The sequence below is a fragment of the Crocodylus siamensis genome, chromosome 1, assembly GCF_052110815.1.
Source record: "Crocodylus siamensis isolate JL-2025a chromosome 1, ASM5211081v1, whole genome shotgun sequence".
NCBI lineage: Eukaryota > Metazoa > Chordata > Crocodylia > Crocodylidae > Crocodylus > Crocodylus siamensis.
In genome coordinates, this window is record NC_143395.1 from 232,735,982 (window position 1) to 232,752,640 (window position 16,659).

The 16,659-nt window shown below is 40.9% G+C and overlaps 1 protein-coding gene across 6 annotated transcripts in view; it reads right to left on the reverse strand.

Moving 5' to 3' along the window:
- DCAF6 (DDB1 and CUL4 associated factor 6) overlaps window positions 1-16,659 on the reverse strand; it is a 142,424-nt gene that overhangs the window by 11,545 nt on the left and 114,220 nt on the right. For 4 of the 6 annotated variants that reach the window (XM_090058962.1, XM_090058952.1, XM_090058935.1 and 1 more), the window contains 2 exons: window positions 15,975-16,016; window positions 9,287-9,425 (listed from right to left, as the gene is read on the reverse strand). In XM_090058962.1, the coding sequence (XP_089915088.1) occupies window positions 9,287-9,425; window positions 15,975-16,016 (181 nt within the window). The remainder of the gene's footprint in view (window positions 1-9,286; window positions 9,426-15,974; window positions 16,017-16,659) is intronic. The other 2 variants (XM_090058981.1, XM_090058945.1) reach the window with 1 other exon arrangement.

Consider the following 16,659-nt stretch of genomic DNA (forward strand, 5'->3'; position numbering starts at 1 on the left):
AGTTCTGTATATGAGGCCTTGTCAAGATGAGGTTTTAAAATTCATGATGCTGGTGACATAACAGTAATATAAATACTGACAATAACTGCAATAGATACAGCTGAGCCCAGGAGAAAGTGTCAGAGACAACAGGGCTCCATTTCCTTGAAATAATCTGTTTTATGATGCCCCTTTTGCACTTACACTACATACTCCCAACTAAAAAAGTAAAAAAATCTAAGATACCTCAACTCTGCACAAAAACATTTTAAAAGCATCACAGAAGGAACAAATTTCAATTTCTATACAAGGAAGATAATCTTTCCTTCCACAGTAATTGCAACCCAAGCGCTACTGTAAGCATGGTTTGGGACAGCACCATTGTTTCTGGTGACTCATTTAACTTTTAAACTCACATAACAAATATTTGTTCCGTGGGTTTCAAAAAGCGTCCAGGAAGCTCACACAGATGAGCTTTTGTTAGCTGCTTGAACTGAGGGGCAGGATACCCTTGAACAGGGGTTGGCAACCTAAGGCCTGTGGACCAAATCTGGCCTACAAAGGTCCAATCCAGTCTATGTTTTACTAAGGGTATGCCAATTCCCCAGCTGTTTGAACCAGTCAGTTTGGCTAATGGCATGCTGACCACCTTTGGCTGCTCCAGCCAGCAGCGATGGCCCACGCACACGGAGGGCTGGCCTTTCTGGCTGCAGCCTCTGCTTGCTGTTGCTGAAGCAGCCAGAAGGGAATAGTGGCCTGTGGTGCTGGCTGGGTTGCAAGCTGAAGCCCATGTTTGTAAAAGGTTGTTTACCCCTGCCTTAGGGCAAAATAAGAATAAAAAAGTGAAAAACCAAGACCAAAGTTCTCCACCCAGAATGCAGCTTCACTCAAAAGTCAGCTTGAATGCAGCTTCACTTCAAAATTCTCCACTCAGACTGCAATAAGTGTTCTGGAAGCATATTCAGGTGGATGCTATGTGAAATGAGAGAATGAAATAATGCAAGACATGTTGCAGCATCATGTAAAAACTGAGGAGCATCAACTTAAATGGTTTGGTCACGTGAGATGGTAAGAAGCAGGTATGTTGGCTGGAGAACAGAGGATCTAGCAATCGTGGGACAAATACTATGAGGTTGCCCTCCCCCTAAATTGAGACACTAAAGGACACAAAGCGAGTGTTAGCTTGAAGGATGCACTCAACAGGAAAACTTGGAGATGAAGAATAGAAACTGGTGCCTCTACAAGGGGCAAGATTAAGGCAAAAGAGAATTTGGCTATGAATACTTATAATTACTGTATTGGCATTAGACTGTAAAAACCCTTGGGAGGTGCATCTTTTGGTTTTTGTAAAATACATACAATCACAGAATTTAAAAGCTAAGATCTCTGAAGATTCCATCCTCAATGAAGATGCTCCTGCCTTGCTCTCAGCTTCAGTGTGGATCAGATTAAATGTGCCATCCTTGCAGAATGAATGGGGAAGCTCCAGCCAAGAATAAAGAGGGTTTAGCTCTGGGCTGGTCTTCAGCTTCAGTCCAATTGATGCTCCAGATTAGGGCAGAGGCAGGCACTAGAAAGGAGATCAGAGCTCCTTCAATCCAAACGTAGGGGGAGGGAAAGGAGTGAATTGGAACAAGGACTTTGCAAAACTAAGATTGGAGGAGGCAAAAGTCAAGCCACTGACTGAGAGCTGAATGGAATGGGACTTGTCATGCAAGACGACCAGGAGCCATGGGCAGTGGGAGCGAGCAAGGAAAACCAAATACATAGATAAAGATAGAGAGAAGGACTTTGAGAGGATCTGCTTGGAAGGATGCTGATTTTGGACAAGAAAAACCAGGACTGATTGAACAAAGACACTGGAGCTAGAAATTATAGTGGAACAAAACCAGGAGAGAGACAGACAGTCAAAGAGACAGGGCAAGGAACTGGAAAAGTAGAGGTCGAGAGAAGACTGAGACTGGGTAAAGAACATGAGGAAGGAGACTAAGGGTAGGAGTTAGTGGCAGTTTGGAGATTAGAGAGCACCCAGTCAAGGACCCAGAGGGAAGGGGCTGGGTCAACAGGATAAGGAGACAGATAATGTGTAGGGAAGTGTGGAGACTAGAGTTAGGAACTGTAACACAATGGGCGTGTCTACACAAGACGCTTAATGTGCTGTAGCCTAACAATACTGGGCAGCAGCATGCCAGACAAAAACCGTGCTAATATGCTACTGAGCAGTAAGATTCACTAGAAAAAAAACAAGTGCCGGCACTACTGCACATTGTAATTGTAGTTACTGCACAGTTAGTTAGTACTTCATTAAGCAAATAATAAACTAAATGCACAGTAACTTCTGCACATTAATGAATGTGTAGATCTGCTTAATGAGCCTGAAGGAAAGGACCAGAATTGGCCAGGCAACAAAAGCAAGATGGAAGAAATGAGAGGCGGGTATGTAAAATGAATATAACTGAGATGAGAAATCTAAAGTGGGGAAGGAGGAGGAATGGAACAGGAACAGATTAGGGGGAATTAAACAGGTATCAATATGGGATGGGAGGGTGGGAAGGAAGGAAGAGGGCTGGGCAGGCAGAAGAGTTTCCACCCACTAACATGCCTTCTTTTTCTCCAAAATTCTCTTTCCAGAGCCTGGCAAAAAATCTGGGTCTCATCATTACTCCACTATCAAACGTCTGGGAAAACCATTGATAAAGTTATTTTAATTTTGCTTCACAAAAAGAGTGACAACTTACTACTGTTAACAAGATACTCTGGTAATTCAAGTGGCAGAGGTCTATTTGGAGAACCTAAATGTCTCAACTGTGCTGATGATCAATGTACTGTCACTATGGGGCTGCATATTTTGATTTTTTTTCTCATTTGCTTTTCCCGTTTTCAAAAAACTTGAAGATGACAGACACAAACCCATGCAATCCTCTTCTCCCTCGTGTTAAAAAGCTGCCAATTCAAGCTCTTTGAAGTTAGGAAATTCTAGAATAAAACTTGCCAGTACAACCTTAATTCAGCCTCCTTGTGCATAATATTATGGTATAGTTTTTATCAGTTTTTATTCAAGTCCCCTGCTTCATCCAGTGCACAAAACAGACATGACCTGGTATGACTCAAGTCTGTATAGAAAAGGAGGCCAGATCTGTAAAATCCCTTGGACATCTTTTTCAGAAGATGAAAGGTGAGTAGCAAATGAAACAGGAGACTACAGGAAGACAAACTGAAAACTGCCAAGGCACCAATGGAAAATTAATTTCTATCCTCACCTCTGTCTCCAAATTCCTGTGTAATGCTAGACAAGCCACAAACTAATCTTTCCACAGATGGTTACCATCTTTTGGGTGCCTAACCTGAGAGTCTGTGGCATGTTGTGCAAAAAGGCTGAGCTTCCATACAAAACTGATGTTAATGGGAACTGTGCTTGAGTACATCAAATGCTAAGTACCCTTGCTTAAGCATCTAAAATTGAACAACAAAATATTACCATAATTTCTCTCTCGCTTCTTCAGCTTTAAAATGGGGCTAATACTACCACCTCTTTTACATGGGTGTTGGGTTAACAATAAAATTAATTAATGTTTTCTGAAATAGTAATAAACCACATACAAAAGTCCATGAGGAAGTCAATAACTGTATCTTCAGAGCATGGTTTAAACAGAATATTGTAAATAAGACCTAGCATCACACAAAAAACGCAGACAAAACAAAATAATGAACAGGAGCTTATTAATCGAGCCCTGTTCATCTCATGCAACTAATGAGCCAGGGTCTTGTGTGGGGAGTGAACATGTAATTCAAGACTGTATTGTAATACATGTGCAGACTGGGGCTGGATTAAGTTTGCACAAGCAAGCTTAATTGTGGCATTTCTTAACTGCTGAGCAGGGTGGATAAAAATCAATGATTTTTTAAATTAAAAAATCATTTTTTTTTAAATTTAAATCAGATTTTTTTATTTAATCATATTTTTAATTTTTGTTAAGATGCTTTCTTTAAAAAAATAAACCTATATAAAGATAGTTTTAATTTAAAATATGTTAAAGCTGAAAGATATCATCATGGAATAGGGATTATAACTTCTATTTATATACTATTTGAGACAATACTGTTGAATAAATTGTATGAGAAGAAACTGAAGTGTGCGCAAAAAGTCTAGAGGGGAAAATTGTTAGCCTGAGTCTTGATGGGTGGAGCAATGTCCACAATGACCCAGTAATATGTACTTGTGTAACAAGAGAAGCGGCTGTCTACCTTACAGAAGCAATTGATACATCAGGAAATGCACATAAAGCAAAATCCTTACAAGAAGTAGCAATAAAAGCTATAACAAACTGTGAAAAAACCCTCAAATGTCTAGTATGAAGCTGTTACAGACAATGCTGCATATGTATCAAAGATGAGAAGAAAATCTATAAGAAAGTGAAAAAATCCCAAGCTAACGTCATGGCTGCAGTGCTCATTTGATGCACCTCTTAGCCAAAGACTTCAGTGCTCCAGAAATAAAGGTTGATGTTGCTGAAATTGTAAAATACTTCCATAACAACCACTTTGCAACAGCTTCTCTGAAGAAAGCAGGAGAAAGCAAACTAACTCTCCCATAAGATATGCAATGGAACTCAGTAGCAATATATCGAGAACTGGCCTCATCTGATGACAATTTGTGAACAATGTTGTGACAAAATAAATGGAACTGTCATGCCAAAGTTCTCAATGTTGGGCTAAAGAAAAATATGAAACATATGCTGACTATCCTGAAGCCTACAAAGTGCTGGGAAATCACTGTTTTATTGCTGATGCTGTATAAATTTCGAAGGAACTGAGGGAGACCTTGAAAAGAGAAATATGCAATGACAGAGTTAAATTACAGACATTAAAAAAAGAATGCATCAAGCACTATCTCCAGCTCATTTTCTTGCCAATATTCTCAATCCTTAACTGCTGTAGAAGAGTTGGCTATAACATGAGTATCCAGCAATCATCCCTCTGTAATACCAGCTATAATAAATTTCAGAACTAAGGGTGAACCATTCAAGAAATATATGTTTGCTGTTGGGGTTTTAAAGAAAGTCTTACCAGTGAACTGGTAAGTCACAAAAGCACCTGGATATATCAGAGACTACTGAAGTGATAATCCAGCTTTTAACAGCAGTAGCTTCTTTACGTGGTTTATAAGGAGAGGCTGAGGAAGCTGGGCTTTTTTAGTCTAGAGAAGACTGAGAGGAGATTTAAAAGCAGCCTTCAACTACCCGAAGCAGGGTTCGAAAGAGGATGGGGTAAACCACGTTCTCAGTGGTGACAGATAACAGAACAAGAAGCAATGGTCTCAAGTTGCAGCAAGAGATGTTGAAATTAGGCATTACGAAGAATGTTCTCACTAGAAGGGTGGTGAAGTACTGAATACGTTACCTAGAGAGGTGGTGGAATCTGTGTCCTTGGATGTTTTTAAGACCTGGCTAGACAAAGCTCTGTATGGGATGATCTAGTTGGGGCTGGTCCTGCTTTGAGCAGGAAGGTAGATGTGACCTCTCAAGGTCCCTTCCAACCCAAATTTTTTATGCCAGTGTAGAAAGAATATTTTCTTCTTCTGGACTAATTCATTCTAAAATGAGAAATGACTTGGGAAGTGAAAATGCTGGAAAGTTTGCCTTTCTTTTCCAGTCTATGAATAAACAGGAAAAGGGAGGTGAAGACTGAGTTTGCTGCCTAACCCAGTATTTTAAGTTTATCATGTTGACTTGGATGAAATAATCTATTTAATTTTTTGTTAATAACACATTTCACATTTATTTCTAAAATTGATAAATAATAAAAAATAGGTTTTGTTAAAATAATGTTTGTTGTTGAAGAAAAACATCTAAAATACATAAGCTTGTTGTTTTAGCTAAAGAAAACAATTTAAATGTCATACTTCAGTTTTCTGATGTAGCTGCAAAATCAATCTGAAAAAAAACCATAATAAATCACTGCTGTAAAATGTATAGTGTGCACCTTCTAATACTGAGACTTCCATCCATCCGAGTTGTGACTAATATGTATTAAGGTTATATCAAAAAAGAATGCACTTTTTGTAGAAAAGAATGATTAAATTGGGGCTTCCTGACCAGTGATTTAAATAATGATTTAAATAGATTTGGTTTAAATCAAATCCACACCGCCACTGAGTGCTTGGCTTTACAATGTTAGTAACAATTTAAGGCAGTTGTGTACATTGTTATTCATTTCTGAAATTAAAAAAAAATCCAAATTTGACACCATTAAATCTAATTCTGCCCCTTCTATATCCTCTGATATGGTCACCCAGTTCCTACTAATAGCTATGTAAAGTGGAATATGCATTTAGGAAGGCAAAATTCATCCCAGCAGTTTTTGAAACTACTTATGCAAATTCTGGAATGTGCTCTGAGAAGTTGGATCAATGAGTCTGAATCGGGGTGCCACTCGGTGTAAGGAGATAAGTGAGGTGTGAGACGAGTAGGTATGTGTAGATCAGGCTTATTTAATGGCCAATTCCTTCCCCTGCACTGTCCAATCCCTCTGAAAGGATATAAGCACTGTGGCCCCCTCTACATGTGTAGGTAAAGGTGCAATGGGATCTGACATACAATTAACACAATCACATCTCCAGCCACGCCAACAAAAAGCAAGCTTCTGTGTCTGGGAGCCCCATGCACTTCCTGGCTTGGAGGATTGCTGCTGTGGCACTCCCCCCAACCTGGGGGTGTGGGAAACCCCCAAGGACAGAGGATTACCACACAGGGATCCCCTCGCCCTGGGGGTGGAGGGAAGCACCTGGGGCCAGAGATCACCACCATCTCCTGGCCCCAGGGGTTTCCCAGCACCCCCAGGGCAGGGGGGAATCAACCCTGTAGTGATCCTCTAGCCCTAGGGGGTTCCTGCATCCCCAAGCACTAGACATCATGGTAGCTGAGATCCCCAGGGTCCAGGGGTTTTAAACAAGGGATGGTGCGCCCCTGTGATTGGGAGCCCTGTCAACTGACAGGGCTCCCAGCTACAAGGACAAACCCTGTTGCATATGCAAATTAAAGCTCGATAGCAACCAGTTATAAAGTCAGTACACATTTTTTAGGTCTAACTTTACAGCTGGTTGGAGCTTTTAATTGTGCGATAGCTACTTTGCATGTATAGCTGGTTTCCAGGTAACTAGTTAACTGTGCAATACTGGTTATATGTAGAGGGGGCCTGTAATATTTAAAATTAGTTTTGTGAACCGAATGGCACCCAATTTCAAAAAGTTATGAAGGGGTGCCTTGAGTGTAGTGATGGGTGCCTTGAGTCTAAAAAGGTTGAGAACCACTGCACTGGATGAATCACCCCTCCTCAGCTACCTCCAAAATAGCTTGACTATAACTTCCCAAAAATACCAAATATTACTTAGCACTCTATTTTCAAAACACCAAAACCATTAAGTAAAACAGGAAAAAGGCTATTAATAAAGAAAAAAAGATGTGTGAGCTTTGTTCATCACTCTAGTCTCACAAAGTCCAATAATTCTCATGACACTTTGGGACCCCAAAAGATACATTTTAGAAAAAGTTCTGGAATTAATAATAATAAAAAAAAGATTTAGTAAATCTCTCAATAAAAAAAAAACCCAGGAGCATACGTCTCAGCCATAACCACCCACAGAAAGTTACTACTACCATCTTAGAAAAAGGAAAAAACTAACTTGTTTTTAGAACTAATGAATTTGTATTTTTTAAATTTCTTCAGTAAACAACAGGCTGCCTGAATTATGAACCTGAAGGAAGCAGATAATATTTTCAAAAATATGACCACAATAACAAGCTTGCATTTGGACAGCTAGCAAAAAATATGACTACAATAACAAGCTTTCATTTGGACAGCTTGCCCTTCACAAGTTTTTGCTGGTGATAAAAACAATGCTTTTCCAACTACACAACTACGGCCACAAGACTTTTAAAGGCGTGATAGGATATGAACAATCGTGCCTCCTGCCATACCACATGGGCACGACTGATATCCAATTCCAGGATCAGATCCCAATCGTGCCCTACTTGTCATTGCAGGGGAAGTCCATGATTATTATTATGATCCTGGACTCCCCCTGCACCAGCAAATTGAAAGCCAAGCACCTGACAATCAGGACTGCACTGGAGTCAGTTCCAGATGCTGGTATGGCCCTATACCCAGTTGACAAGAGCTGCTCAGTGCACGGTTTAAAGTCCCCAGCAGAGGGAAACCATTACTTGACCTGCCAGGAGCCAAGTTTTTGGTTTCTCCTACTGGGGACTTTAATCAGCTGATTTTCAGTCACCAGCCACAGGTTAAATTTAAGGTGACATATAAATGAGCCATAAAAATGTTCTATGGTATCTGTCAAACATTTCTATGGCTTGTTTCCCATTATATGGCAATTTAAATCAGGTGCACATATAGTACCTTTCTTATTTATTCTGTGATTAACATGTTAATTGCAGCACAAATGTAATCTGTAATCTACAGTAGGGGCCTAAGGATACTTAAAAAAATGTGTATTAAAAAGGCAGCACAGTGAGTATAGATAGAGCTTTTTGTAAAGCACTTTAGCTGCTTACAGACATTTAAATAAAACCCAAAACAGCACTTTACTTTAAACTCAGCACACTCCTGTGCCAAAGCCAGTGCATGCCCAGAAGAGGCATCATGTTAGTTGGACCCAGCTCACCCAATTTCTGTATAGATCAGATGCTTTAGTGGGTTGGTCTGTTGGTTTTTTTGGCACTTTCATCTAATAGCTGATTAACTCAGCTTTAGATAAAAGTGCCAAAAAGCCCTACTGAATCACCTGATCTCCACAGATGCTGTGGAGCTGGTTTGAACGAACGTGCTGTTTCTTCAAGTAAAGCGTGGGTCGCTTGTTTTTGGTTGGTTTTTTTTTTTTTGGGGGGCGGGGGGGTTGGTGGTACAGATTATGTCTGTAAGCAACCTTTGTGTTATATATAAAGATGAGGTGGTCAAGGGGTTAGATGAGGAACTAATCATTATTCATTAAGATCATGACTTAAGTTTTATATTTCTTTTCGAAGTACACAATGTGTCATCATGCAGATGGGCCAAGTGAGAGAGCAAGTAAAGGGCTGTCCCAACTTGCAGAGAAAGTTAGTGTCTCCCCACCACGTGGCTTTAGATTACTCATGGGGGCCCATGAGTGACATATATCCAGTTACATAGTTACAGATCTAATATGCAACTAACTTTCTTTAAATGAAACACAACATCCCCTTTTAGAAAGAACAACTACATTATTTCAAGTAAAAAAGATAAACTCTTAAAATAAGCAAGTATTCTGTACCATTGTCCGGGAGTTCCGATGACCCTTATAAACCATCTTTATTAAAGGACGTCTAATATTCAGTGTTTCCAGTTCTTCCATTTCTTTCCTTTCTTTTCTCCTTCTGAACAGTTCCTGAATGCGGGCAACAGCAGATCGTCTATGAATTACATACAAAGAAAACACTACTGAAAGACCATTACACAAGACCAGAAGCTTCACAGACAGACCTTTTCTAAACAATGAACCAGTGCTTTTTAAAGGGAAACAAAACAGCTTAGTCAGGCCACTCAAACTCACTCACTCCTGAGTCTGGCAAAGGCACTAATGCCACAGCAACTGTTTAAGTGACAAATTTAAGAGTTTTTCCATTTTGGTTTAGAACAGGAATAACATGCAAGACAGTGGCATGTAGCAATCATGTTATTTTTTTCATACTTTTTAAAGGTACAAACTCTAGGATGCAAGCAAAAATCATGTATAATATCACACTCAGATAAAATATTTTCTAAATAGAACCCCTATCCACTCTAAGCTTGCAAAAGTGTAAAAAGGTGGATACAGGCAAAATAGTACATTTTTCTATTTAGAACAATAAATATAAACAGATCTGCTGCCACCTTTAATTTTTGCTTTGTATTAGATCAAATTTTAAATGTCTCATACTTTCTTATTATCCCCTGCTTTAGGAAGATCTTTCTTCTGATAGTTTCTTGTTAGTGTTTCTTCTATGGCAAGATTGAACATTAGGAAAACTTAACAGTACTTATTTGACCAGAGAACAAAGCTGGGTCTAGGGGCTTTGAAAGACAGTGGGAGAATACTCCCTAATGCAGACAGACCTATAGCAAAAAAAGATTTTATGAACAAAAAGAGATGTAAAGCAATATGCTGAAAAACTCTACTGGATGGCTACTTGATCTCAAGAAATTATATTTTTGGTGATGCAATAAGAATTTCAGAGTTCTTCACATCTGACTCCCATACTGTGGCCCCAGGTTTAAAACTTCGTACTGACTCTAGCTTTGGCTATCTTGACTTCTATGATTTGCTCTTACACCCCTTTTCTTTTTCAGGACTGATGCCATTGATGCTTGAAGGTCTAGGTAGAACAAGAGTGAGACAAGTCATTGGAGGATACAAATTAAGTATTAAACTGTAAGGGACTGAAGTAGCTGTGGCAGGAATTGTGGTAAACTTTTACTGCTTGCTTTGGGAAACATTACTGCAGCCCAATACTGCTCACCAGTGATTTCCTCAAAGAGTCAATCTACAAGTCAGGCTAAGTTTTCCCATTTAAATTGATACTTAAATTTACTAACATTATGACTACCCCAAGACATTATGGATAACATGAAAGAAACAAACAGGGTTTGACCTCATCTACTGTTCATTAAAGGCTGCAACAATATTATGTTCATTCAGTTGCCTTTGCAAGGAAGGAGAAAGTAAAGGAGGGTTGTGTGTTGTGCACTTATGCAAAATATTTATAGAACCTTAAGTGAAGCCATGTACTCCAGCTGTGATTACACTCACATGGACGTTTGTATCATCCTTTAATACATGCATTTTATATATCATCTTTTCTTTTACAGAGAAATTAATGATAAGCATATGACAGAAATCCTCAGTTCACTAGCTATTCCATTATCAACCAGGCTAAAAGCGATTAAGTTTTAAAAACAAAATATAAGCCCATTCAACAAAATCAGGTCTCTTCTTTTCCAGAGTCTACCTACTACCTTTCAACTCACATTTCTATATTTGGTTCCAAAACATGCTAGTATATATATCCCTGTAGACATGAACCAACTAAACTTAAAAAAACCAAAACAGAACAACCCTCCCTACCCTTACCCCCCGCCAAAAAACCCACAAAACAAACCCAACAATAAAACAAAACAAAACACTGAGCAGGGGGGATAAGCTTAGGACTATTATTTTTAATCAAGTAATGAATCAATGTTAACACTAGTAAAAGAGCCAAGGCATTAATTTGCACAAATCTGCTAAGTAATACTTAATTACATCCTAGACTCTTGCTAAGCTACTTTACTACCCCATAGACACGTATGATGCATCCCCACAAGCAGGAACATGCGTTTCCCTGGGAACAAAGAGCAGTGACAATACCTGCTGCTTGTCCCTGGGAAACGGCCCCAGCAGCCTTACTTGGGGTCCTGAGGGCCTCCAGGGGCTGCAGCCACAGCAATCTGGCAGCACAGAGACTAGTCAGCAGCTGGTGTGTGGCTCTAGCCAGCCAGGCTCCAGTTTCCAGCAACGCACACTGTCGCCACATGTGCTGGCCCGCTATTTTAAGGTGTGGGTTTTTCTATACCAGGATCTCCCCGTGACAAAACCCTCATCACACTGCAAATCAGTGTGGGGAATGCCTGCATCTGTGGCGTGTGCAATGCTGCACACAGCAGCAGTCTGTGTGCAGTCTGCAGCGCCATATACTGCACATTTGCACTTATTCTCTATGGGCCCATCCAGACATGGAAAAATCCATAAAATTTAACTGCTTTAAATGGGGGAGAGAGCTGCCACTGTGGAGTGGGCACCAGCTGTCAAGAGGTAACCAAGCTTTCAGTGTGCATGCTCCTACAGTGATACAAATTTGCATGTTTTTCATGGCTCTGGCCAGGCTTTTCTGATTTCCTTCCTCTGAGGTTATATACAGCCATTTAAAAAAAAACAAAAAACAAAAAGTCTAAGACTACAGAGTACACTCCACTGTACTGAATTTATAAAAAAGGAAGATACAAACAAAGTACTCACTTTGCTTTTCAAACACCACTATCTTGTATTCAGCTCTGCTGAAAGCTAAAAGTTTAGCCATGATTAAAACAGTACTAATACACTTTGATTCAGCAGCTTCTGAGATGGGGACTTATGGAAAAGACAAGATCACATCTCATGGTGAGACTGTATCTAAACCGTCCTTGGTTCAAGTTATCAGACATTGGGAGTTAAGTCCTGCTGTTGGTGGCAGGACCCCAATTAAGGAAATACCTCGCCAAAAAGAGCAGAAAGACCTAACATAATGATCCTTCAGACCCAGCAACAGAATACACTTTTTTAGGCAAGATCCTTCCCTCTTCTGTTCTTTGTGTAGAAAAGATTTTAAATTTAAAGGCACACTTCTATCCTGGAAGAACAATTTTTGTTCTAGCCTTTTGCACCTTTTAGTTTTAGATGCGCAAGCTTTCATATAATTCTTGTCTAATTACTGTAAATAAAAAAGTGTTATTAGATAGTCATCTAATCATCTGGTTTATGACAACGCACACGTCAGTAAAGAAACTACCATGCTGTGCAAAGTGCTAGAAACAAAGCATTCCCAACTTTCCCAAGCTTGTATAGCAGAATCAGCATGTTTCAAATCAGGGTGGTTTGAAACCGATGTAGATGGCAGCAGGTTGCCAAATTAAGAATGAGCTGCCGAGCTATTTGCTACAGCTTTTATATCAAAAGGCAGTGCTTCTCTGATCAGCACAAATACAATACTGGACCAGATGTTTGCTGTGGCTATATAATACCCCCAACTAGTTCTGAAATCTTTATCTTTTCAAGGGGTTAGAAACTTGACCTGGGAAGAAGCCTAGTTCTTCTACCTATGTCAGGGGATTTTAACCTTTTTTAATAGGTGTATCCTTCTGACTCAAAGGTTCAGCTCCTGCACCCCCATATATTTTGTTCTTGTTTTTAGTGGGGGGGGAGGGTGGTGACGGCAGATTGAGGCCCCTGCAATGTGGGAGGAAGTGGAGCTGAGGCAGGCACTGCACAGCCGGGGCGGGGTGGGGCGTGGGACAGAGCTACCAGCAGCTCATTCGCGGGCGCAGCTCCTGCCACTGTGTGCACCGCAGGAGGCCATGGGGGCATGTGCCCTGCATATGTGCCTGGGGTGGGGTGGGGTGGGGTGGGGCAGGCTTGGCCACCCCAGTGGTTGGGGAGGTAGTGGGGCTGGGGCAGTGGCTGTCCAGCTGGGGTGGGACATGGGACGGAGCCACATGGTGGGAGGGGGGGGCTTCCACCACTATGTGCAACCCCAGGAAGGCATGGGGGCGGGGGGTGCTCCCGGATCTGCGTGGGATGGGCTGAGCCTGGGGCTGCACTAGGCTCTTCCCAGCGGGGGCTGTGCCAAGTTGTACTTGGGGCAGGAGGCAGCAGCACTGGGAGAGAGGTTGTGGGGGAGGGTGCTATGGCGAGTTTTGGGGTGGCCGCAGACCCCCCCCACTATAGTCCTGCTCCCATAGGCCCCCATGGTGAGGAAGGGAGTGGGGCAGGGGCAGAGGCAGGAACTGTACAGCGCAGTGGAGCCCAGGACTGATCCATGTGCATCCCAGGAGGGCATAGGGGGGTGCATGCCCCCAGATCTGCACACGCGGTGGGCTGGGTCCGGACTGTATGGTGCTAGCAGGTGGGCTATGGGAGCAGCTTCTGCCACTCCAGAATTCTCTGTAACCCCTCCAACTCCCCTCCCAGCACTGCCACCACTTGCCCCGAGTGCAGCATGGCCCAGCCCCGTCACCAGGAACAGCCTGGAGCAGCCCTGACCACAGCTCAGGTGCAGATCTGGGGGCGTCCGCTCCCCATGCTCTCCTGGAGTACAAGCAGCAGCGGCACTGGGGGAGGGGGGCTGGAATGGGGAAGAGCTTGCACACAGTGGCTGCTGCTGCCATCTGCCACTGGCTATTGGGTGAGGGTGATGGCTCAGTGGCCAATCAGGAGAGCGAGCTGGGATGGGAGGGTGGGGTGGCACCGTGATGTGCTGTGTGGGCCCAGCAGCACCTTGTGCATGCCTCTCTTCCATCCCCCAGGTAAGAGGCAAATGTGCCGAAGGAGACACCGCTGCTGCACCCTGGGGCATACTCTGTCCCCACCCACCCGTAGCCTCTATGGCCTAAGTACCCCTGATGTATATTTTTAAAATTGCATACCCTCACTGCGCCCTATATCTGTTATAGGCACACTATTTCAATACTGTTTTGGCAACTCCAGTAAATTTATATTTTGACATCAACTGATGGTGCTTGTCCTAGTAATATTGAAACATCACACATACCACAGATCATTATTTATAAGAAGGTTTCTAGCCGGTAAGATTTTACAGAAAATCTAAATGCAATCAAAAATAGTGGTCTTGCCTGAATTTGCAAGTAACCAGGCAAGGTTCCGTTTGCATAAACTGATAGAATATAGTTATGGTCTTGCAGTGTAGATGAGACTCAGGTGTATTTTGACCATATTCCCATGCTGCGATAAAGCCCTGATTTCAGAATGCCTGAAAGCCTGTCCAGTAGCACTCCCAATGACAGGGCTGGTCTAACAAAAGGTAGCACAAAAAGTCCTTGCTCTCAAACACAAACCATTTGGTAACTGATCATTTCAGCAGAGCATCCAGATAATGTGGTTACTGCATAAGTCCAAACCATCTCCATTTCCTTTCTAGGTGTGCCCTATTCAGCTGCAGAACACTCTCACTCTTCCTTTTTGATAACAGAAAATTCCACCACATTGAAGAATAGATAAAAAATAGAAAAAAAAAATAAAAGCAAGCACTGCAAAAATTCCATATGGAACATATTATTCATTTTTATATTTAATTCTGAAAGTTTCCTTTCAACTAACATAGATCCTCTGATCTGCTGCACCAGAGGGCTACAGAAATCCAAAACAACACGAACTTGGAGCCAGCACATTACAGACCATGAAGACCCCTGAGTACAGATCTTACTCAACTTGGCAAGAGTCCCACCTGAAAACAAGGACAAGAAGAGCAGCGACTCTTAACTTCCTTCAGACATTCTTGTTTCACAACTCACATGAGCATTCTTTGTAATTGTATTAATAGAATTTTATGAAAGAGGTAGACAGATATCCTTTATGGGGTGGTCACACAGATTAACATCATCAGATAGGCATCCTGCACTTGGTCACTCTTGATACTATAAAGCGTATTTTTCATTTTAGATCCCCCTCCTCACAATATGTTAACTTCCAGTTATAGTATCTGGCATTAAGTCACATACTGCATTTTCTTCCAGGTTAGACATATTGTCAAATTTGTTGTCCAAAACTCTCAAATGTTCCTAAAATTAATGCACTCTAGTGTTTCAGTGAGGCATTTAATATTATTCCTTCTCAACTATTCTATTTGCATTTCTTGGTATTATGAGAAAAAATAATCCTTTAAATCCAGCATTTTCCTTCCTAAATGTGTGCTATCAATCCTGGCTTTAAAAAATAGGTTTAATTTCATAAACTGATTCAGGCAAAAGCAAAACAGAACTTTGGATACTGTACTCCTACATTTTGCTTCAGAACTGGAGTTCCTTAATGCCAGTCACGCCATATCAAGTGACATGCAAAACATAATGTGCTTCAACAACTGAAGAACAAACTATATTTTGCTCCATGTAAAATACACACTTTTTTTTTTACATTATGCTTATTTCTGTGGCACACATCAATAAGATTAATATGCTGTTAAATTTGTACACGGCAGTATTTTCTCAATTTCATGCAGTACATGCAGCTAAATAAATCAAGCAACCTGAGCTCTAATTTCTAGCATTTGAAGTTTAGTAAATTTAAAATATGTAAGAGCCAACGGAAAAACTTGTTAGATGTGGAAAAAAGGGCCTTGTAAATTCATCATACAGAAGGAAAAAGGGGGACAGAGGGAAGGAAGATGTTGAATTACCTCATTATTCTATCACCTATCGCTGTTCCTCTGATATTAAATCTAGTGAAGGGAACAATACCTGAAGTCATTCAAAAATTCTGGGTAACAAGTTTTTAAAGGTCAGTACCTAGTACAGAATGAATTTAAAGTATTTTGAAAAGATCCCACCTTCTTGAGACAAATCAAGATGAGAACATTTTGATTTCAACCAAGAAATTAGTTTGCATATTTTTATTGATACACAAAATTAATTTTATAAAAATGTGTGAATTACTCATCAACTGTATTGCTGTGGGAGTGGCAGCAGCTCCTGTAAAACACTTTGATTTCAAACTCTCTTACATCTTTGATATTTTTACCTACTGAACTGAAAGTTTCCAAGCTCCATGGCTGGCTTTCATCTATAAGCATGAATTTCTATCAGATAGTTTGAACAGAACCAATTCAGTTATTTGGATATGACAATGACCCTCACAGAGAAATTCTTCTCACTATTCAGGTAAAAGTTTATTTTGATCCTACTGAGTTATGATTAGTCAAATTGTACTATGTGCACACGAATTACATTTTTATACTGGTTTTTGACCAGACTGCATAACTAAGGCCACACTGCCTTCTGCCTGCATGGCTAACTTTGCCAGGCTTTGACAAAATGCATGAATATCCACTGTGACAATATTTTAAACTAAAAAGCACTAGTGGT